At 42.5% G+C, this 24582-nt stretch overlaps 1 protein-coding gene across 2 annotated transcripts in view; it reads left to right on the forward strand.

Annotated features, from left to right (window-relative positions):
- Positions 1-3534: 3534 nt before the first annotated feature.
- LOC122967925 (proline-rich protein 36) overlaps positions 3535-24582 on the forward strand; it is a 35400-nt gene continuing 14352 nt past the window's right edge. The window contains exons 1-3 of one of the 2 annotated variants that reach the window (XM_044332724.1): positions 3535-4046; positions 11215-15067; positions 18011-18085. In XM_044332724.1, coding sequence (XP_044188659.1) covers positions 12087-15067; positions 18011-18085 — 3056 coding nt within the window. In that variant the 5' untranslated portion in view covers positions 3535-4046; positions 11215-12086. The remainder of the gene's footprint in view (positions 4047-11214; positions 15068-18010; positions 18086-24582) is intronic. The other variant, XM_044332725.1, reaches the window with a different exon arrangement.

Below are 24582 nucleotides of genomic sequence, written 5' to 3' on the forward strand. Positions count from 1 at the left end.
CAAGTATGTAATGTGGAAACTTGAAACCGTCAGTGCACAAACACTGAGAATTGACTTCACAGTGAAGTAGGAGACATCTTGTGTCCAGCAGTTAAACTTTTGAAATGAAAAATATTTGCATATTCATAGCTTCTGGAACTTTTAATGAGGGAGAAGAAGATGTTATTTTAAGGATTTTAACAAGATAATTTAGCTTTTCTTTCTGGAAAAACATATTAGACACAAATTACTATTCAAAGTAGAGTATTTTATACTGTACACATTTTAAAACATATCTGGAGGGGATCTTTAAGAAATAGGAATATTTCCTCAATCCATTAAGAAACTCAATTTTTCAGTTTATCTCAAAAGTTAAAAATCACCAAATACGGAGATACACGGTTTTCACTGGACAGCCACAATATGCAGTAGGCTATATGCAATATACATCTGTAAAAAATTAGGATATTTCCATAAAACTAATATTATTTTTAAAGGGTCATTAAGTATTGTTTGCATTGTTTTTCTGTTTAAATGCAACCACATCAACAGTCTACTGTGGCCTATTAGCTTTCTTATTTCTGTTTTTCATTCTGTTTCATTTCACAGAGTGCAGACAACTACTGCATCTGTGCCTGTTGGTCTCTAAAACTATAAAGAACTGCTTTTTTAGCTCTCCCATGATGCCTCTTTTGTAATCACCATTGGGACAGTTGAGATGGCATCGTCAAAATATCAAGGACAACAAACTAAACACCACCTATAAACACTGCCAACAAAAGCTCTTTGTCATCTTTAAGCTCAAGGTCCTCTCTGCAGCCGATAGACTGCTCCTCCTGTTAGGGAGCCTCATAGAGTCTGTCCTCCTTTCATTATCCTCCATCTGCTGCTTCACCACGCTGACAATGTCCGACAGCCACAAACATATACTGATCCCAGCATCACTGGTCTTTCAGCTCTCACAGACGTCAAAGTCGCTGCAGTCGTCCAAAGCAAAGCTCTTGTGGCACATAATCCTGAATACCCCTTCAACCTATGCGTCACTCTGGTTCAGTCCAGCTGCAGGTGCAGATCCTGGGGCTTGTTCCTGACTTATCGGAATAACTGATTTTTAGTCAATGTTTTAGATTTAACAGGGTTCCTGGTTTTACTCAGCAAAGATATCCAGATATCTCAGTAATCCTGCTTCTTGTGACAGGCTAACGGATCTGCAATCAATCAATCAATCAATCAGTTATACAGTATATGAATTTTATAGGATATGTTGTTTTAATCTATTTTTAAGGTACCTTGTAGCCATGCTAGCAGCATGAGTCAATGGATAGCTATGTTGCTTGGTCAGTCTTCCAATTTGGTCCAGACTGAAATATATCAACAACTATCGGATTGGATGCCATAAAATTTGAAAGAGACATTTACATTTCCTAGACAACGTATCCTATTGACTTTGGTGATCCCCTGACTTATCCTTGTGACTTCACGCCATCATGAGATTCATATTTGTGGTTTTGAGTGAAATATCTTGACAACTATTGGATGAATTGGCATTAAATTTGATACAGACGTTCATGTTCCCCTCTGGATTAATTGTAATAACTTTGTTGATCCCTTAACGTTTCCTCCAGTCAAAAATTTAATTTGTCTAATATTTTGATTAATGACCAAATACCTGGAAAACGAATAGACCTAACATTCCCTTCAGCCTCAGCTGTACTTTGTATTTAGTACTAATTTGCATAATGTTAGCACGCTAACACACTAAATTTAAATGGTTAACATACCTGCTAAACATCAGCATTGTGTCATTGTGAATGCTGAATGTTTCCAAGGTCAAACATGAACTTTCATTCTCAGAGATGATTACAAGTGAAGAGTGAAGAGTCCCATTAAACTCTCTTAATATTTATTTTGATCACTCTGTACTGTGAAAGGACCAAAAAATCCTGCACACTGTCGATCACTTGTACTTTATTAACAACGATTTGGTCCTCATACCTGCATCACGAACTGTTAATTTCACATCGTTAATATGTTAATAAAATGAGTACAAGTGGGTGTGCAGGATTTTTTAACAGTGCAACAGATCCAACGCACCTGCACACAAGATTTTCTGGAGTGCAAGAACTGTGTGTGTTACCTGATCACTGTGTACTATTTACCACCATAAATATAGAATGCATGATGGTAGAAACAGTGGCACAATAAAATATATTTAAAATATATGTGTACGTTAAAGTGGTGCATGTACTGTATGGAGTATTTTCAATAGCTGAAAGTCTTGACTCCATATTCATACTGTATATGTTGTCCATACATGACCATAATATCCCATTATGTATCAGTGTTGCATGTCCATCCAGCTCCTATGACTGTAAATTCTGTGGGAGTAATTGTCCTCTTTCCATGAAATTGTATTTCAAATTAATTCAAATGATGATTCCCAGAAACGGGGTCTGTGTATAAAAGTAGAAAATCTGAGAGATATTAAGACAAGATCCACGGGAATGTTAATATAAGTCTGATAGTGAGAGAGGAGATAGGACAAGATAAGTGATCAGAGCTGATAAAATGGGTTGAGATGTCTCAGCCCTAAAGGCATTTAGGTGTACACTTTATCTCTCTATCTCCGCTCTATAGAGTGGTTTCCACTAAAGCAGCCTCAGGTGACAACAGCCAGTGCAGTGATGATGGGGTCGATATGCAGCAATAAGAAAAAAAAAGGAAAAAAAGAAGAAATCAATTTGTTCTGGTCATCAAGCCTGGATAAAAACATCATGTTCCCCAAGTTGAGAACTTCACACAGACGACAACCTGAGCACATCTGAATAAGAATATATTAAAAAAAGACATGATTAATTTAATATGGATTGGTGTTTTCTCGTTTAATTTGCATGCACACATGCAAACACTTACGCATGTTAATTTAGAGAGAGGCCTGAAAACACTGGAGCGCTTTAACCTTCGATGACTGTGGATCTGCCTCTGCTTCAGAGGGCCATTGTCCATGTGTCTCTATTATCCTGCTGGTCACGGTTCCCCGGCTCTGCCCCCGCTCATATGGGAGATATCTGTAGAATAATTCTACCTGTCTGTTCCTATCTCCTTCTCCCTCCTTCTCTCCCCCACTTCTTCCCCCCTCCCTCTCTCTATGTATGACCTTTCTGCATTCCTCTCCAGCTGACCTTGCTGTCCTGTCAGCTCTCTCCTTTTCTCCACCTCACACTAGTAGCCACTCTCATACCCCCCCTCCACCCCCCAAACCACCTCGTGCCCCTCATTTCCACCCCCTACTGACTGCTTCTTCCTTCCCTGTCCCTCGGTTCCACCCCCTGGATCACTTTGCTCCCCTCTCTCCTCCTCTTGCTGTCTCTCTCCTTGCTCTCTGCAGCTGTACATACTCTGCTTTTTAATTAGAAGGACTCACTAGCTCCACCTCCCTCTGCCTTTTACTCTCCATCCCACACTCCTCCCCCCTCCTCTCCCTCCCTTTGCTTACAAGGATAGAAGGGCTTGCATGGCGACACCGAGAGGAGGTCATGATGGAGAGACGCAGAGAGAAAGGGGGAGAGAGGAAAAAGGAGCGACACTGGGAGAACTGAGAGGAGCATCTGAGAGGATAACTGCCTGTTTGCTCACCCTTGTCTTCTTGCTCCCCCTCCTGTCCATTCACTTTCACTCACAGCACAAACGCTCAGACAGCTAGGTAGGCACAGCGGAGCTCAGAGCTCTGAGGGATGGATAAAAAGGTTCCCACGTGAAAGGCATGAATCTACGGCAGAAGAGGAGGGTGAGATAGAAGAAGACATAACCAGAGAGAGACAGGAGAAAGAGGTGAGGAGGAGAGGAAAGAGTGAGACAGAGGAGCAGATGGACTCTACACAGAGGGAAGGAAACGGTGTGAAGCTCACCGAGCAGCAGTGACAGAGAGGTGGGAAATAAAAGCAAACATGAACGCCAGAGGGATGGAAGAATGGGAAGAGGAGACGTGAAGGAATAGCAGAGAAGAGGAGCGAGCGTTTGTGGGAGAAAGAGACAACACAGAGGGGAAACAGGAAGAGAGAGATGTGGTATGTGTGACTCAGTTCTGTGTCCTGATGGAAGATAGTACAGCAATCTCCCCATCAGCCTTCTCTCAGCATCACCATAGAGATAACGAAGTGAGAAAGATCAGAGCTGAGGACAGATTTGAAAGCATCATACATGTATCTGTTTGTATTTTGTGCAGTGGACATTGGAACATTACTTGCTGTTTTGTTTTGGCTCTTTTTGCATCCAGCAGAATTGTGCAATGGCAAGAAAAGCAGAGTGTGTCCCTGCATGCGTGCACACACGTGCATGCATACATTTTGTTTATATGTTTAGCAAGTGTGTGTGTGTGTGCGTGTGTGTGTATGTGTGTGTGCACATATTTATTCTGACAAAGGGGGTGTGTTCATGTGATCACAGTGTGCCTGTGTTTGTTTGTGTGTGAAATCAAGTGAAATGGGATTGTACGTGTATGTGTGTGTATGCGTGTTTGTGTGTGTGTGTGTGTGTGTTTGGATACTGGGATTTGCTTTACTGCAGGTGTGGGAGTTATTTTCCGAGATTGTGCAGCTTTATGAGAAGCTTTAAAGAGTGAGGAGCTTAGATTGGTCTGTCAGTGATGTAGCTTTGCAGATTCCAGCAGCGTGCTTTCATTGCATATTTGTCATGAGCAGGACTGTGTGTATGTGTGTTGTGTGTGTGTGTGTGCGTGTGTGTGTTGGGGGGGGTGTACGCAGAAAGTTTAAGGAGGAGGAGGAGGCACAGAGTGAGGGAATTCCATTTGTATGGATCTGTGTGTGTGTGTGCGTGTATGCATGGTCCAACGCATGCTGTTCTGGCTTCATGAGTATTTAATTTTGCAGTTTCAGTAACGTGCCAAACTGTTCATGCATTTCAATAATATTACTGTGATTTAAAATTATGAGAATACATTTGGGATGTTCATGTTTCTCAATTAACTCATCTCATAGTAATCTTGTCAATGACATGCATACAAATGTAATTGCCCATGCACTCTCATATGCATGCATGCACACCGTCACATACACATGCGTGCAAACACAGGTGCACACACACACACGCGCGCACACACTTTTATCTTATCTCATCAGCATGTCTTTTAAAGAGTCAGCTATCTCCATCTCTTAGCTTCCTCATTTTAATCTACCACTTAATCCTTTTCTCACATTGCTTATAAATCAGTCCTCAGTCTCTGCCACTTACATCTCTCTCTTTACCCAACAGAAGTTTATATGCTTTTCTCTTATTCTTATTCACTTTCATTTTCTTTGCGCTCTGAGAATGTGTCTGTTCGCTGGCCAGGTGTTTTCGTTAGACTGACAGCGACTTGGCTTTATAGGTAACACACTATGATGTACTCTTGGTACATTAGTTTGGACAGGGACATTGCAGCATGGCAGCCCAGCAGAGAGTAACCCCCAGGGAGTGGACTGCGCTGTATATACCTACATGTAGCGTGTTGCCGTGCACTGGACATGTCAGTCATGCCCACCTGTTCTGCTTTGTTGCTGATAATTCACACAGAGACCTTTGGAACATTTAGACTCTCTGAATCCCTTGGTCGAGTGAGGGAGAGAGACACAAAGGCTTGAGAATAAAGGGACTAACCAACCAGAGAACAAGACAATTAGGCTGCCAAATGAGTGCAAGAAAGAAAACAATGTTTACTCTGGATTTCTTTCACAGATACCCAAACATTCTCACATTTGCTCACAGTTGGTTAAGTATGCTTATCACAATCCATTGGCCTACATATAGGGATTTCATATTAGGCAGAGGATTTAGAGGGCAGATGGAACAAATCATTTCCAGCACTCACACTCTAAAAGTTAGAAGTAAACCGGCCATCCTTCAAGGAAACTGGAACAAACAGGGTGGCTGCACTGTCCTCTTTATTAATGAGCTGGCCAGTGACTTTGTAAGCGAACATTTGCGTATGACTGTGCAAGTGAGTATAATCTTGAAATAGTTGTATCCTGTGCTGTTACATGAATAAAGTGTTATATCGACAATACTGACAAATTTAGCAGTTTTGGGATTATAAAGGTCTGATGCTATAGAGCAGTCCTGCGATACCGATCATCAAAGTTTTCACATCCCGGCTGACAAAGTTAAGATCAGACATTTCATTTTTTGTGTTAATTCTGAAGATGTTTTTAGTGTAACACAGATCCCAGATTTCCAGTCAAAGTGAAGCGTAAGGGGGTGAACAGAAAATCAAAGACTCATCTGTACAACTGTAAATCAAAATAAACCAGCATGGAGTGTGCAAACCTTTAATGAAGACATGAACCTCTTTAGTCTGGTTGTAGACCTCTGAATGGCCATCCACATCTCTAATTTTTTCAGTAATCCAAATGGATAAATAAACAAATTGAGGCATTCAAGCTGAGAAGGAAATTTTTCAGCCCCGGCAACCTCCGGGGCTGAAAAATGAAGCTAAAAAACTGCAGTTCCTTGAATAGCCATTTGAGGCTGACTCCACAAGGAAGTCAATCCCCATAGACCCACATGTTAAAATGCCCAACTTTACAGCAGATACGTTTTTTCCCCATTCATGACAACTGTATGTGGGGTCAATTTTTTTTTTATAACTTACCTGTTTAAATTTTATTAAGGCTTAAAGTTTGCATAATTAAGAACGTGGACACTTTAAGTGACAGATGGCTAGCCCCTAGGTTGCTTGTTTCAGCAACCAGGCTTCATTCGGCCCACCTCAGCTCCTCCCCAGCTCCACACTCTTGTCCAAATGTGGTCACTTCTCATCACTTCTGGCTCTAAAAAACCAAGATGGCTACAATCACAATGCCAAACCCGAGGCTTTAATCCAATAGGTGATGTCATAGTGGCTACGTCCATTATTTTTATCCAGTCTATGCTAAAAACTTGCAATAACTGATTTTTTGCCCACTTGGGAGCAGCGGAAACAAGCTGTAAACATAACACTGTCATATTATCATGTCAATATGATGAACTTGTTAGCAAACAGTTGCCTATTTAGACGTACAGCAGATGCAGAGCAACATTATCAGTCATTTGGAGTTGTGTTTCTGGCAACTTGATGAATGTAAGTCCAATATTCACTTCCTCTACCAATTCCTGAGGGAAATATTTGGCTTCTGCTCCACTGTGTACATCAGTTAGCTGCTACTATAATATCTTTTCTATTGTTAGTGACTAGAGCTGCAAAATTCAAATAGGCATGTATTTCTGTAGGAACTCAAAGAATATATAGAATGCTAACAGCTAATGGTGACTCTTAGACTGTTCCTTGTCCTCACAGAACAAGAAAGACATTAAACACTTGGCAACAACAGACTATCTCATGTGATTATCACCACGTATAGGCAGTAAAAAAACGTGACAAACTTTTGATTTCAAGCTCTCTTTTTGTGGACGTGGGTGCTTTTTCAAAACTTATGCTGCAGCCGGTGCCTGGTGAAATATGGCTTGCTGTGATGGCTGAATGTAACTGGCCAAATTGGATGCCAGTACACAGTCATAAACAAACAAACCAGCATTTACATCTTGCAGCTATTACACAGGCGTCTGACAGGAATAACAATGGTGGTGTTCACTGTGTCGCCTCGGATATATAATTTAATTTGTGTTTGTTTGCGTAATTTAATTTGTTGTTAAGCATGATCAGGCTTAAGATTTCATCAGTCAGAGGCAACTACACTGGAGGAACACTGTTTCCTGCTCCTGGTATCAATGAAGGATTTTTTTTCATAGATTCTCAAGGGCAGATCCCAGACCAGAGAAGAAGATGCCTTTACTTGCGTGCTGTGCTCTCCTTTACATATGTCTAATAACATTTTGTTAAAGCTGCACAGTCCTAGATTGTTGTTGACTTCTGCTTCAGCATTTCTTATGTATGCATGCGGATCTGTTTAGATACAAATCTGTGCCTGTTTCTTTGTGCCTGCTATGTCCTTTATGGGCTTACATCTGCAATTTTTTTAATGTGCTTGCTGGCTTTTATTGTTTCAAATAAAACAAAACACCCCCCTCTAAGACACTGCTGTACTGTGCTACACACAAAATCCTAATCTACAAGCAACTCTCACTGAGTTGCTCTCTAATGTGAGATCTCTTCGAACAACAGTACAAACAGCACAAAGGCTCATGCACTTTGCATCTGTTCTGTGAGCTGACTGTGTCGTAAATTCGTCTGACAGAGCACAGGTATAACTCTTACCCTTCCTTGTGCTCACAGGGCCAATAACTGATCATATAGCTTTTCTTAGTTCCTCTCCAGTTCCCCCTTAAATGCCCTGACACACTGATGCTCCTGATTTACCACTTCACTGAACCCTAACCATGACATTTCCTCTGCTGCCAGGGGTTGTTCCCTCCTGCTTTGCTCCCTGTCCCCCTACCTCTGCCTGTCTGTCTCCCTCCGCCTCTTCTCCCTCCTACTTATTCAGATTCCTACTCCTCTCAGTTTGCTATGTGTCTCATAGCATCTCTAAATATAACCAAGCATGTCTACCTCCTCTCCTTCCTCTTCCTCTCTCTGCCTCCTCTTCATCTCGGTCCTGTCTGACAAATTTAAGCGTGCCTAGACAATCTGATCTGACATGCTTTTACATAACAATTCAATCCACAGCACCTTACACCTCCTCAGCACAGTGAGACCCAAAGGTGTCTTATTGGCATGGATGCAATTTCTAACATCCCTGAAAGGCTCAGAATATTATTAGATCTGCGCAACCAGAATCTTGGCCTCTTGTATTTTAAATGCATCAGATATGTTTCTCAGAGTCAGCACAGCTTTGCACAGGGAGATCAGATGTGACCTTAGAATTATCATCACACGCCGCCATAAAACCACACACGCAGGAAAGAAGATAGAGGCCTATATTCACAGTAAGCTTTCTCAGAGAGGTAGGGTGCTAGCAAGGAGGCTGTAGTAAATCTTAAATAATAACTGCAAAGAGTTATGACCCTTGCTGGCATTATGCCGTTGCACACCTTCTTCCTCCTGCCTGGTGATTTATCTCTTGTCTGCCAATAAAGCTCAACATGAAAATGTCACATGTGGGAAAGGGCTGGCCTCAGCCACAGGAGTGAGCCCATGCAGCATTAAGAGGGTCTGGATTCATTAAACTGTCAACGTAAATTGTGATCCGAGGGTAGTTTGCAGACTGAGAGGGAGGAATTGTAGTGAGGAGGTGTATGTGGGACAAAAGGAGGCAGCGGGAGAGATTGCAGCGGAGCAAGTAGTGGCGAAAGAAGGAAGAAAGATGCGAGTGACAGGGGTGAAAAGAGAAAAGGAGAGGGCCCAGATGGAAGAAAGATAGAAAGAAGGTAGGATCAGGATGACACCCTGTAGAGTGAATAAGGGTAATGGCTCTGCGACTGGTGGATGAAACTCAGAGGAAAATCTGTCAGGGTGAAGGTTGAAAGTAGAGTGCTTTTTACAAGAAATGGGTAGGAAGACTGACGACCGGAGTGAAATGGGATATTACAGTAATGAATAGGAGGAGTGGAAACCAGATTTTTTCTGGGGAGAATTAAGATAGGAAATCACCATCAAGGACAAATGGACAGTGTATATCAAAGCAGGTTAACATCCCTAAGCTTTGGAATAGTCTTCCAACAAGCTTAAGGTCCTTGGATAATGTAGACTCTTTTAAAAAGCAGCTAAAAACCCATTTGTTCAGACAGGCATTTGGGTAGTTTATGCTATTTTATCTTAATTTGCCTATTTTGTCTTCTCTCCTTGTATATTTTATCTGGTGTCTTTGTTTTTTGTTTATTCTTATTTTATTTTATTTTATTTTATTTTATTTCATTTCATTTCATTTCATTTCATTTCATTTCATTTCATTTTATTTCTTTGACTGTGAAGCACTTTGTAACTGGTGTTTGTGAGAGGTGCTACATAAATAAACTTTGCCTGCTTGCTTGCTTACTGTATGCTATACATATACCTTTGCTTTTGTTTTTTAGCCCCTGTAGTGCAGGATTCAGTCTTCCATGCCTGCGCAAATGTGTAGCTATCATTACCCAGAGTGATTTGGTCATTCCGTCTGAATCATAGTTAAGCAGCTCATCTGTATACACTGCAGCGATAAGAAAGTCAAATGAGCAGGAATCCTGTCGTTTGTTTCAGAAAACATTAATATATCTGAGTGTATATGGTTGATATTTTCCCTCAAGGCTCTGTCTGCTGTGACTTTAGTCATAATTAATCCTAATAACCATGTTTTTAGAGGGGTTGTGACAAAGCTCCTCCTCTTCAGAGCTAGAGAAAGAAAGAGAGAAAACAGTGGACGTAAATAAAAGTGGCAGCCCCTCGGGTATCTCTCTCCCTAAATAACCTGGGAGCTGTGAAGGAGTCACTAATTACCCCTCCCACAGACGAGAGGGGAACAGAGTAACGGCCAGTCACACTCGCACACAGAATTAGCCCAGGCCTGTCAGTGTCAGAGGCTATCAGAGGGAGATAACAAGGCACAGATCCATAGAAGTGTAAGTCGAACGACAGCATTACGCCTGACTGCCAGTGGCGCAGACAGGAAATGGAAGTGATATATATATATACGTATCAAGGCAATAGATCGTCAAAAACAGACCACAGAATCAGAGTGACGAGAACATACTACTAACTACAGCATGGCGGACAGACTGTCACACAGTGACCAGATGAATCAGAAAGGATGTCACCATGGCAGATCATCAAAGACTGATAACAGGGCCACAGACTGTTAAACATGGCGGAAAAGAAAAATCTGTAAGACACACGCATGTGAGGAATATGATAACAGTCACACTGTGTGCTCATGAGCAGGAGTAAAATTGAACACCACCAGTACTACTGTTGCTGTTGCTATAAGTATCCCCTTCAGCCAGTGTGAATGGGCCTTAATTACAATCTCGATTTTCACTTGTTTTGGGTGGATATTCCGCTATTGCTGATGATATACCCAGCGTTTTTCCTACACTCTGCTTTTCTTCTGCCACCTCCATCCTTTCATTACTTTTTCTGAACTGATGTCTTCTTTCTCCATTCTGTGTTGACCCTGCTCTCATGCATTTTTAAAATAGTTGCCTATCTTATATCTTCCTCATTATCCCGGAGAACAAGCACATTGTGTTTCAATGCAGATGCAATAGTATGGAAACAATTACAATCTCTTACACCTCTTCTTCCTGTCTTTGTCTTTCTGCTCTGTTTAGGAGCTCATGCTGTCTTCAACCATGAGAGAATGAGTCACCGAGAGAAGAGCTGAGAAAAGAAAGAAAGATTGAAAGAGAGCGATAAAAGGAAGGGAGTGAGAGTCAAAAAAAAGTTGAGATAGGCTATTATGGGGAAGCATGCAGGTCCAGTCCATACTTTGGCCATCCAATCCCCTGAGGGCCCAGGGGACAAAGCAGGTGGAGAAGGAGGGGCCACCAAATAGACAAGCCAATGTGATGGAAACATGGATGGATGGGTGGATGGACAGGCTGCAAGCCCTTCCTCCCTGCTTACTTGCCGGTAACCTCTACGGCTCCATCAAGAGTTAATTTCTCTGGAAAGTTACAGAAAAATGGGAATAAGGAGCAAAAGTGCACAACTTCAGAAAACACAGAACAGTTTGGACACTTCTCACATGCTCATTTTAAAGAATATTTGATGCTGCATATATTTATTTTTGTACGAGTATAAGAGTAGAGACCATAAGGTTCTTTGGGTTGGCATTTATCACAGTGATCTATACTTAATTTTTACTTGCTGTGCTTAATATTACTACACCTTGAACTGTGAATATGGTAATCCATCTCTTCCTGAGGACAATCTTAGTTGCAAAGGAAGTCCTTGGTGTATACATCTGAGATAACCTGCGCAGCTGCACACAATCCAATAAAGAGACGACTATATCCCCAGTGTGTTCTGTGATGAAACTGGGACTCAGTCAATCCATTGTACAGATCTCTCACTGTTATAATGAATATACAGTAAAAGGGAGATCACTTTCTTTGTTGACGCACTAACACAACTAGGCCTTCACAACATCAAACTGCCTGCAGAACCTGTGGATGTTGGGGGAGCGAGAGAGAGAAGAGAAATGGTGAGCAAAGAGCCCAGCCACTTGCTCACAGGCCAAACCAACGGCAAGAGCACCTTGGCGGACAAGCTGCCTGGGACAATGACTGTGCGCTCTGTGCTGCTCAACCGAGACTCCCCAGATATCGAGAGCCGCCTCAAGCGACGCCGCAACCGCACCCACCAGGTTCGCTTTAAAGACCTGGAGGATGGCAGCAGCAGCAGTGGCAACAGTGGAACCGGAGAAAACAATAGCCATCAGAGGCCTGCCACAAATTGTGACAGCCCACATCCTCTTCGCAAACACAGCAGCAGGTCACCCCAGCCATGGACTGACAGGGATGGGCCACGGACTGAGGGTCTACCTGGTCAAACCTCTGTGGTTGGGGCTGTGCGTGGGGACATGGCAAGTACTATAGAGGTGGTGGCTGCTTTCTTAGCCAGAGCCCCTCCTCATCCATTGACTCCAGGTCCTACACGTCGATGCTGGGCACCACCACAGACTAACTCCCTAACCTTGCCAATGACACGTAAGCCCAGTACCAGCACCAGCACAGCCATCCAGACCTCCCCATGCCTGAAAAAACCCCAGTCCCTCTCTTCCTCCCACAAACGTAGCCACAGCCTTGGGGACTCTGTTGGCGTGGATGGGGATGATGAACATGACTCTCAAGATGAGTACCTTACGCACAACCATGTGTTGCTGCCTGGGACCAAGGATCAGAATGGTCCTCCAGGGCCTGCAGATCGAACTGTGGTGGAAAGGAGGTCTAAAGCCTCCAGGACAGACATTAAGTCAGCTGTTGCTGTGGTAAAAAACTCAAGGCACAGCTGTCCTCCTTCAGTCCTTCACAACACTGAGCCATGTCACTGTTCCTCTGTACCCTGCCGAGATGGCCCCAAGCGCCAGGGAAGCAGCACTCCCTCAGCGGTCAGGAGGAGAAAGCGGCTAAATAGGACAACAAGTGATCCTGGAAAGGAAGTGCACTACTGCACCACTCCCACTCAGACTGAAAGCCCTAGTCCATCCCCGCCTCCCGCAAATACCAAACTCTGTACCACTCAAGTTCAAACTGAGAGCCCCTGCCCACCTCTAAATTCAAAGTATTGCACCGCCCAAAGTCAAACTGAGAGTAGAAATCAATCTCCACCTTTGAGTGACAAAAAATGCACAACCCAAATTGAAAATGCCACCTCTCATCCAACCCTACCTCCAAATGTTGAACAGTGCACCACTCAAATACAAACAGACTCTCCCTGTCAATCTCCAAATCCTCAATCTTGCACTAGCCAGACAGAAACTTACAGACCCTGTGCTTCCCCACCACTGACAGTATCACCCAATTCAATGCAAATTCAATCTGAGAGTCCAGTATCCCCAACTGTGATTCAAGACCCTTCCGCCACCCAAACAACTACTGTGCCTTACTGTACCTCTCCCCCACCTACAAGTGCACCAACACAGACCCCTGAACACTGCGCTAAACCACCTTGCTCCTCTCCAACCAAGCCAGCTTGTACCACCCCACCTCCGCCCATAGCATTGTCCATTCCTTGCTCTACTTCTGCACCTACTGTTATCCAACACCCTATTCCCTATTATACTGTTGTGTCGCCACCAACAACCCCCAGCACAGCTGTTGTCTGCTCCAGTCCTTCCTCAACTGCACCGCCATGCCCCACCCAAAACTGCACCTCCCCTATCTCAAACATAGTATCATCCACTCCTCTTACTTGTTCCACCCCTACCCCAACTGTAACCCTCAATGTGACTCCTCTTGAGCCCACCAGACATCCAACCACTGCCCCAAACATAACACATCAACCACCACACAATGCATCAAACGCTACACCTCCTACAAATTTAACACCCTGTACGTTTGTAACTCAAACCGCCCTGTCTTGCACCTCCATATCATATTACACCACCACACATCCAGTTGGTCCACATGCTCCTCATCACACTTCTGGTTCACCTTCTTATGCCACTCTGATACAAACTGTATCTCATTGTAACATCCCATGTCAAGCTCTGCAAAATACCTCTTCTGCCAACACAGGCATACCACCCTACTCTTCCCCAGTCCCAAAACTAAAATCTTGCACTTCTCCACTTCCGCTTGTGAAAACATATGTGTCCACTCTTCCAAATGCACAACCTTGCGCAACTCCAACTAAAGCTGTTCCTCTGTACTCATCTACATTTCGTGCCGCACCACCATACACACCCCCCTCTCAGGCCCCCTACAACACTCAGGATAAGAGGGGCATTCGACTTCCACCTCCTCCCCCACCACCTCCACCCTATACACCACGCAAAAAGGGAAGTGATCCACCAGGTCTTGCAATCCGAACACCCATGCTCAGGGCAGACAGCAAGGCCAACGAGAAAGATAAAAACAGGGAGAAGGAAAAAAAGGAAGCTATAAAATGTACAGACTCACCCAAGCTCTGTGAGAGAGCCAGCTCTCTGAAGCACAGAGCTCAAACCCCCCCAGTTGCTGTGATGAAGGGAGAGAAGCAGTCCTCCTCCTCCTCCTCCTCCTCTCCTGCCAAGGCCTGTTTTAAACCCAGCTGTCTCAGCTCAGCCCAGGCTCAGCTTGGGGCACTACACAAAATGCTCTGCTCAGGAGCCAACGCCAGGCCCAACACCCCCAACAGCCAACACCCTCTCCCTCCAAGCCAGCAGGGTTGCTCTGGAGCCAGAGGCTGCTCTGCTTCTGGGGAGCGGCCTACAGCTGGACCCCTGACTGCTACCCAGGCTGACACACTAAGACAAGTCCAGGAAATTCTAGGAGGGTTGGTGTCTGGTGCAAGGTGTAAATTGGACCCGGCTAGGGTGACAGAGAAGCTCCTGAGTCCCAATGGACCCCTGCATGATATTCGTAGCCTGCAGAACCAGCTCCATAGCCTGGAGGGTGTCCTGGAGACCAGCCAGAACACCATTAAGGTCCTGCTGGATGTCATTCAAGACCTTGAGAAGAAGGAAGCTGAGCGAGACGGGTGAGGCAATATTTACAGTTATTTCGGTGGTTTACATTATAAGAGTGAAAAGGTAATGCCTGCACACTGACTCCAAGCTACACACCTATTTAATCAACAATGTTCTGAGCTCTATTAGACCTTTGTGAGATCATAATGTTTACATTACAGCATGCTTACCTCATTATTATAAGATTAACAACAGCCACATGCTGACATTAGTTTCTCTAAAGGTTTTTCACACTTGCATTTAATTAGCTCTTGGTTAACCTAATCTCTAAGCCTTTAGAAAGGCTAATTTAACTTTGTTTAAATAGTTTGTTTCAGATGTTCAGAAAGACAAATAAAAAACAAGAAAAAAACCTCAGCAGGGTTCTGATGCACAAGGCTCCAGCAAAAAAAACGCAGTGTCATTTGGCAAAAAAGTTTAACGTGGCTCAACTTTTGCTGCAATGCAATGCAGTGTTGGCCAATCAAATACATGCAAGCACTATTCCCTATAGATTACTTTGCAATGTGAACATCATATTTATATAGTTTACAGCAGTCCTCACAACAAAAGATAAATGACTGCCACCATGATAACTTTCCAGTTAGTTAAAAAAGTTAACAGTTAAAGAATCCTGTCTCATACTATTATAAACTGCTGTGCAGTATTTTGGTGTCTGATAAGCCTTCAAACTCTTACTCAAAATGGACTTCCTGGTTCATATTTCATTGTCTCACCTCTACCTGAAACAACACACCCCACCAAAGTAGCATGTTGTGTTGTTTTAATGCAGGGCTGTTTTCCAGGATTGACACTGACTGTTTTGTTTACTGTGTTCAGGGCTCACTGCACACAATTTAGACATGCATCTGTAACAATTTGATTGGAGAATGAAAGTGCCATCTTCACTGAATTGATGTGAGAACTGTTCTAACCTCAATTCACACAAAAATGATCTTAACCATGTGTTTTGGGGGCTAAAGGCAGGGATAACCCTGCTCTGGAGTGGGGCTAAAAATGAGGCTTCTCTCTCGCATTTTGCTAGCCCAAGTGTTAACTTGGGTTAGTGTATTCCTGGGTCAACTTTTATGTCTTAAATGTTCAAAATTTACTCCAGGTCAATTTTAGGGTTCCCCATCATACAGTAGATGACACAGAATCACCTTATTTGTTCTTTACACCACATGTCCAAGGTGCTGTTCAAAGGTAGTATTAACAGAAGTGTGAAATGTTGCATAGCCCAGGGTCGAATCAAGGGTTTGAAAAGGGGGTTTGTCTGGGTTTAAATGTACTGTGAAAGCCCTTGGCCAAACGAGGAGCTATCCCACATTTGAAGTTGTAAATGTGAAATGACTGGAAGCCTCAGGCTGAGCTGTAAACCCAGGGCTAACGGGGGCTCTCCGCCCAGGGCCAAGTGTAGTGTGAAGAGCCATCTGGTAATCTGAAGCCAACTTTTACATTCTGTCTTCTGTTATTAAATTGAAAAAGCTGCTTAGATAGATAGATAGATAGATAGATAGATAGATAGATAGATAGATAGATAGATAGATAGATAGATAGATAGATAGATAGACAGACAAAGAACAAAGGGAATGAAAGAAGAAAGAGCAGTGGGACTGTGTAAATAATGAGTTGCTGTTATTTTTGAGACCTGCAAAGTAAATGTCAGCATGTTGCCTAAATACCTGCTGTTTTATTCCAAGACAGTTAATTTCTCAAGTAAGAATCTGCTCTCCACACAAAAACAAATGATGGGCAGGCATCATATTGTGAATATAGTTTTGCATTAAAAGATTGTCTCTTCACTCCAGGAATGGAGCCGAAAAGTGGGTTGTTGTGGGCATATTATTCTCCTCCAAAAAGGGAATATCCACAACCCAGCGGTAACAACCTCCCTGCATCATGTGCTATGAATATTACAGATAGATGGTTGTTGTGCCTAAGCTTTGCTGTGATGCAGTTCCTCTATTTATAGCCAATCCCAGCATTGTAAGCATTGTAAATACTTTGGCAACAAAGCTGTGTGGACAGAACACAATGTAAATTTGGTAAGAATGAGAAGGCAAGAAACCGAAAACAGCAGGGTGAGCAACAGAAAAAAACAAAAACCAGATTAAAAGCGATACAGAAGGCAGGGTAGTTATTTTTATGAAGTCTCATGTCAGTCATGCAAGTCTCAACTCTTGATATGCTAAAGAATTCATGTCATGTCAGACCACAGGGCGCCTTTTGGGAGACTGGTTGCACCTATTTTGCAGCAGCTCTTTCTTCATGCATGTATGCAGCAGGCGGGGATAGATAAAAATCTGCATTTGGCTATCATCGTGTTGGTGGTTTCATATGCTCCATGCCTCTTAGTGTAAACCCTTTACCATTCTCATCAAGTCTTTAATTAATCTGCTTCCTTCATTGTAAGCTGCTTAGTAATTTCTCCCGCCTTATCAAACCAAAATAGTACATGATGAGGAAAACTCTAGGATAGGAGACGATGGATGTGTGTCTATGAATCCATGGAGAGGCTTGACTGATATCTGAGCAGCGTAATCCAAATCACACCGTTAACACTAATGCCAATAGTATACTTTGCAAATGTTTGAACATGTGACAGCACGGCCATCTGTCTCATGAAGTGACATATCTTGCGTGTTCCAGTATAAGAATTCAGTGATGGAGCTAAGTCTAATGCATGCAGACTTGACTTTTACCTCATAAGCATTATTTTATGCCTGGAGTGATATAGTGACTCATGGTTTACGTAACAGCCTGAGCCAGTTGAAAGGGGTATCGTTCATTAAAAAATGATCAGGGGTGATTTCAGAGAGGAGATTGGTATATCTGCAGGGGTGCGTGTGCCAAAAAATCGGTTCAACAAGGGAGACAGTAACCTGAATATATCTTTATGGGCACGCACAAACACACACACACACAACATTACTATTTTACCCCTGATATGTCATCTCTTTGCTTTTCAACAGAAGACATTCATACAGAACCGGACAGGACATTGAGAACTGTGGGACCTGCAGGGACTGTGCCTGCATCATCTACAGGTATATGGCTGCATGTATCCGTGTGTGTGTTAATCTTTTTCTGCATATTTACAGCTTGTTTTACATGTTAGCACTGAGAGCACAGTGCGTGTCTCGGTGCACAGTTATGTGCATCATGCTGTCGTTTTGAATCACATCAGTTTTGGGGAATTCAGTTTTATGGCTTGGTAGGATTGTCGTTCTGTTCTGTGTGACAGCACAGCCGGATACAGTACTTTGAGTATGGCCAGTCGTTGCACAAACACCGCTGCAGGTTTGATCACTGAACACAGTTATGAGAGATTTATTAAGACCTATCACGCACACACTCTCATGCTCTCCCTCTCAAATTTAATGAGGTGAACAACAACACAGACTTAAGTCGTGCACCCGTGTGCCCACTTTGTTTCCTCACTCCTCCTCTACTCCTCTCATTTTTCTACTCTCCTTATCTCTCTTTTACACACACAGATGCACATGGGCAAATACACAAACACACACACGCGCGTGCAGAGTTACTGCATAATCATTCCGTTCTGAGATTTGAATTGAAATCAATCAATTAACAAACAGGATTTCACAGTTTACAGGAGGGTGAAGAAAGGCAAAAAGAAAAGTGTGGATTGCTATGAAATTGAAATCCCTGTCTCTTAGTTGTAAGTGTCAAAATTGCAAAAAAAAAAAAAAAAGAGGGTTATTAGTAGGAGAAGCAAATCTGGCGGAGGGAGAAATGAAACAGTGAAGAGAGAGGAGGGATGACTTTCAGAGTGCTTACATGCACAAATATAATTTCATTATGACTGGATTAAGGCAGCACTCTGATTATTAAAACTTTCATGTAAACACCTTAGAGGGGTTATGTAAGTCAAATTATGTCATAAATCTGAGAAAGCATAACCCGATTAACAGACCAACATTCATCATCAATCTTTTTAATTGTAAATTGGAGCTGCGAAATGTGGAGGGGATACACCTTAGCGATTGCTTTCAGTGATTTGATTCTGTGTACTCATCTACTCACTATTATTTATTATTCTGTAGCGCTAATAAGATATTTCCTGTAACTACAACGCATCCTCGACATCAACCTGATTATCAAACAAATTGTATTACTGCTGAAGTTGAGTTACTGTAAACCAGATAAATGATTCAATCATACTATTATCATAATCTGGTTATTGTCAGTAATTTATTTATACTGTGTATGCAAACCTCCTCAATCAGCGAACAGAAGAGGAAGAAGAAGAAAGCCAGTTAAGGATAAGAGAAAGAAAGGAAAAGATCTGAGGGAAAAGATCAGAGATTTAGAAATGGAACAAGAGAGAAAGAGAAGAGGGAGAGGAGGCCCATAGAAAATTATTCATTCAGAAACTAAATACAGCTTCATCTTGAAAGATTATAATATTACAGTGGGGGTTATTGCACAGGAATGACAGTATGGAGCAGAGAGTTACAGTAGCTCCTTATCTTGATGAAAGGGAATAGGTAATACAGATGCGGACTGTACAGAGAGGAAACGTGACAGAAGATAAGTGTGTTATGTTGCGCAATCTTGTGTTTCTTTCCCGAGTGGCTGCTATAAAATATTACATCCCAAGCCACTGTTTTACGGTCAGATGAGGACTTATCACTCAATCGTCTGTCAACTCTACACGCTTCTTTCATGTGTGACAAGAGGATTTTCCCACTTTGAAAGGAGAGGAGATTTTCTTTTCTTTGAGGCTCAAGTTGAGCAGAGTCTAAAAAGACAATTTGGCAGCGGTGGAGAAAAAGGTGTGGGGAGAAAGAGAAAGATAAAGTGAAGGCTAAAAAAGAGTGAGTGATGGAAAAGCCATAAAATCTGACAAGACAGACTCTATCAATTAAAAAGCTTCTTGAAGGAGTCTTAAGTCCTCAAAGAAAAGCGCAGCTCAGCACACAATATCAATCTAGATGAAAAGCTCACACAGGGATGTATTTAGAGGAATGTGAATAATTTCAGATTTCAATGCAGGAATATTTGTCCTCCTCACCCAATAAGCCACTAATAAATTCTCTAAAAACCAACTGTACACTACACGCTCAGCTTTAAATGGCAAACAGACAAAGTTAGCGACTAGCTGGTGAAAACAGTGGGGTATTTAGCAGCTAAAGAGCCAGATATTTCCCTCAGGATTTGGTGCAGACCAAAACAGAGCTCAGAGGAGAGTGAATATTGGACTCCAAATAAATGCTTGATGTGTAAGTAGACATCTGGTCAGCCATTTTAGCTTCATCAAGTAATGTCAGTGTTGTGTTTACAGTTTGTTGTGCTGTTTCCAAGTGGCAAAAAAGAAATAAAAATCAATGAATGGAGTATTAAATCAACTGATTTATTTTTTTTTTGGCCATTTGGGGCAGTGGAAACAAGTTGTGAACACAGCATTGACAAAGCGTCACCACCTATGTTGAACAGTTGCCTCTTTATACCATCAACTGTGTATAAATATGGACGTCATGACAGCTCCCCCTAAAGTGAAGCCAAAACATCTCGATCGCCCCCTTGGTGGCTGGCTGCAGTACGGGTCATAAATCCCGCCCCCTCCATGTTAGCTGATAGGACATGAGCCAAACAAAAAATTCAAAGTACATGTGAAATAAGATGATTTCTGTCATTTTAGGTAGTTCTTATCACACTGATGTTTGTCCAAGTGCTCATTTTTCTGATAAGTTTGACAATATAAAAAGCGGGTGTGATGTCATGATTGACACCTGTGACAGCTACTCTCAAACCTCCGTCAGGTGGCAGGACGATAAGGGTGTCCCTGCAGTCTCACAGACTTACCCTAACCCTACTCAACACACCTACTTTACTACATGACACTTTTACATAGCGGAAATGGAGATGCGTCGTCCATTTTTACATACAGTCAATGCTTTACACATCCAGCAGTTTTCATCATCATTCATTTAGTTGTGTTTCTGTCCACAATATTCACTCTCTTTTAGCTCTGTTTTCAGTCGCTATCAACTTTGAAGGATAATATCTGGCTCCTTAGCTGCTAAATGCTCCACTATGTTCACCAGCTAGTCGCTAACTTGTTGTTTAGTGCTGAGCAGGTAGTGTCCAGTGGGTTTTTAGAGATTGTCTGTGACCGAAAACAACGTTATGCAAGCGGTGAGAGTGAAATTAAAAAAGTAGATTTGCAGGCCAGACCACTAACAACAACGAGCTGAAACTCTGTAAAGCATGGCGGGCTCTGTGGAAGAGGACCCTCTCCCTATGTAGATATAAAGGGTTCATTCTAAGGTGACAAAAACACGATTCGTATTTTCAGGTGATTATACACTAATTAAAACATACTTATGAATATTATATTCCATTTCTGCCAAGTCTGTTCTGCTAGATGCCACTAAATTCTTAACGCTGCACCTTTAAGTCCTGGATTATGGCAAATTCATATATGAGACTGTCATATAGTACAGTATGGATATTTTTTTTTTGATTTAAAGAACCTTAACGAATAAATTAAGAGAGAAATCAAAAGTATTTATTGTACTCCAAAAGTGGTAAATGGCAGGAAATAGTGAACATTTCTTAAAACATACACAAAAATACAACAAAAATAATATGAATATGCTAAATATAAAAACTATTATGATGATACTTTGGTTTTATTCTGTCATAAATCAATGTACACATAACACACTTTTCCATATTTTCACCTGAAACACACACAAACACAAAACAAACAAACAAAAATGCACATTAAAACATAGTGTTACGTCTAAAATTGAAGCATGACACAGGATAAAAATACACGTGTGTTTAAGTGTGTTTTTGTACACAGTTTTGTTCTCCAGTTACTCTGGACATCTTTCAGGGCAACGCTTATATAAAAATGCAAATGACACTTTAAGCATGCAAATGTAGATACTAGTGGCTACAGAACATTTTGTACCCAACCAAGGCTCATACAGTAAATAAGCGCTTCATTTGTTCTGCTTTTTAGGGGTCTCACATTACAGGAGGAATAATGCATGATGTATTTGACGTTATTTATCCAGCACCAGTGGCACATTAACTGCATATTAATATGTGAATCCGATTGTGTGGCCGTGCAGGAGTGTTAATTAGCGAGTGGAGTTGTGATTTATTCTTTTCGCTAATGGCGTATGGTGCCTGTATGGAACAAAGTAAGTAGGGAGGTCTAACAAGGAACTGTTGTGCTTAATCCCCGTGGAGTGTGTGGAGACAGCAGCCTAATCAGATCTGCACTCTGCTACTTTATCTCTGCTACTGCTCTGTCTGTTGCTCGATCACGCATTTCGCTGGAGGAGCTCGATGGGCTGCTACTCTGAGATGGATTAATGACTCTCTGGACCATACGTTTTCAGCTGAACTACAAGTCCACTAAGAGTTTTTTTTTCAAAGACAATCCGTCATCGCCTTCGCTGAACAGCAGATAATTGAGAAAAGGGTTGCTGAGGAAGCATTCTTGCTCTTTCCTGCTAGCTGACTGTTATCTGTGGGGATGCCACTCATGCTTTTTTGATATCTGTACTGTGGCCTCATTTCACTCATATTGTTTTCTCCCCTATTCCTCTCATTTACAGTTTGGGCTGACTCTGTAAGTGTTCCTATTTGTCAATGAATGCCTCCTCACATCATTGGTATGCATATGTGGTGATAGGGTGGAGGATTCCTCTGCTGAGGCTCTAATACTCGTAGGACGAAGGCTGTAGACTCACAATCATCCATTGGGAGGTACTTGAGATGAACATTTTGTGACAGCGCCTACAGTAACAACTCATCACTCGCCATTCTCACCACACACCCATCATGAATCAGCGCTTCCTGACGCACATCTCCACTGACACAACATCGCATGACAGGACTGGATACTCGCACGCTGCCCTTCGATCGCGATAGACCAGAGAGTGAGTTGGTGGAGCATAAGAGACTGTGGAGACTGGGCAGCAGGAAGGAAACTGGGATGACTCATCATGCATCTCAATATCTCCAACTTTTTTTTTCTCTCACCATGTATCCCTCACTCACTCTCCGTACCCTCTCTCTCTCTCTCTCTCTCTCTCTCTCTTTTTTTAAACAAATGCTTAACTCTAGTGTGCAGTGAAATATTCATCCACATTAAAAATTAATCACAGCGGCTTTAAAAGATTTTAAAAAGTAATAATAGTGTTAAAGGAGACCTGGAGACAGCTCTCCGTTGGCCCGGTACGGGTGAAAGATGGCTGCCAGACACGTTCGTCCAATAGATCCCCATGATGGAGCAGGGCTGCATGTCTTGCATGGTTAAGCAGCCAGTATAATGCAGTCTGATGAGTTTCAGAGAGAATTAATTCCTGGGGGGGGGGGGCTTTTTGTGCATGTGAGTCAAATTGTGGAGGGCTACAGAGAGAAACAAGGGAAGATGGTAAACTGAGAGAGTGCTGCGAAGTGGAGACTCTAGTAAGAGCGATGTATAGTGTCTTTGCTGCCACTCAAGGCAACGTTAAGAGCTGTGGGCTGTGGTGCATGCAGCCCTCATTCTCACTACTCCTGCCCTCTATAATGTGCTTCTATCTACTTCCCCGTCTCCAGAGTGCCACTTCTCAGCTTGGGCTCACGTTTCCTTTCACAAGCTTTGATTCACTTTCTCATGTGGCCCAGAAGGGCATAGCAGTCCAATTCTAATATTCTCCACATGGTCCCAACACTGGCCCATAGCTACTGACAGTTTCTCATTGTCCTGGCTTTATCCAAAGAAATATGGCATTTTACAGACATCAGAAAAATACGCCTTTTCCACTAGATTGCTTGTGTCACTTCCTCCCCTCGCTCCCCACCCCCCTCCGTGTTTCTGCGCTTTGAATATAAATACATTTCACACCTAAATGGGGATGAGGAGAAGTGGTGCAAACTCACAGCTCTGGAATGGGTATAGGAGCAGCGGGAAAGAGGGGTGAGAGGAGCGTTAGAGAGGAGGTGAGCAGGAAAGATTGCCTCTGCAGCTACTTACAGCTTAGCTTTTCCCTTCCACAGCCAAATGAACCAGAACCCGAGGTGTTTCTGTGCACAGTTTATTCAGGGAAACCAACATCTGCACTATACATGCAGTATACAAATGAACAGAAACTTGTCCAAAATAAATCTGTGTCTCAGTGTGTGCACATTCAGCTGAGTTCCTCTGAAACACAGTGATGTGTTAGCAAATTATAGATGAACTTCTCATGTTCATGGTCACAAGGATATTTTTGAACCTGTATCCAGCCTCCAGCCATTCATTAAACATTGACAATTCTCTGCCATTATCATAACAGGGAGTGAAAAGACCTGACTGAATAGAATATAAAATGAATTCATGGGAAAATACAGAGGTTAAGAGGAAGCAGGAGAAGGAAAGTGCATCTGTATTTGAAAAAGCAATGAAGCAAAGAGAGAGACTGAAAATAGAGATAATATACATTTTAAAGGCAACTTTGAAAAAAAGTCTCTTTCAGGTACAAATCAAGCAGCTCAGTTTCCTGGGAATTACATTCATATAGGTCTATTACGT

Source organism: Thunnus albacares, chromosome 18, assembly GCF_914725855.1.
Source record: "Thunnus albacares chromosome 18, fThuAlb1.1, whole genome shotgun sequence".
Classification (NCBI taxonomy): Eukaryota; Metazoa; Chordata; class Actinopteri; order Scombriformes; family Scombridae; genus Thunnus; species Thunnus albacares.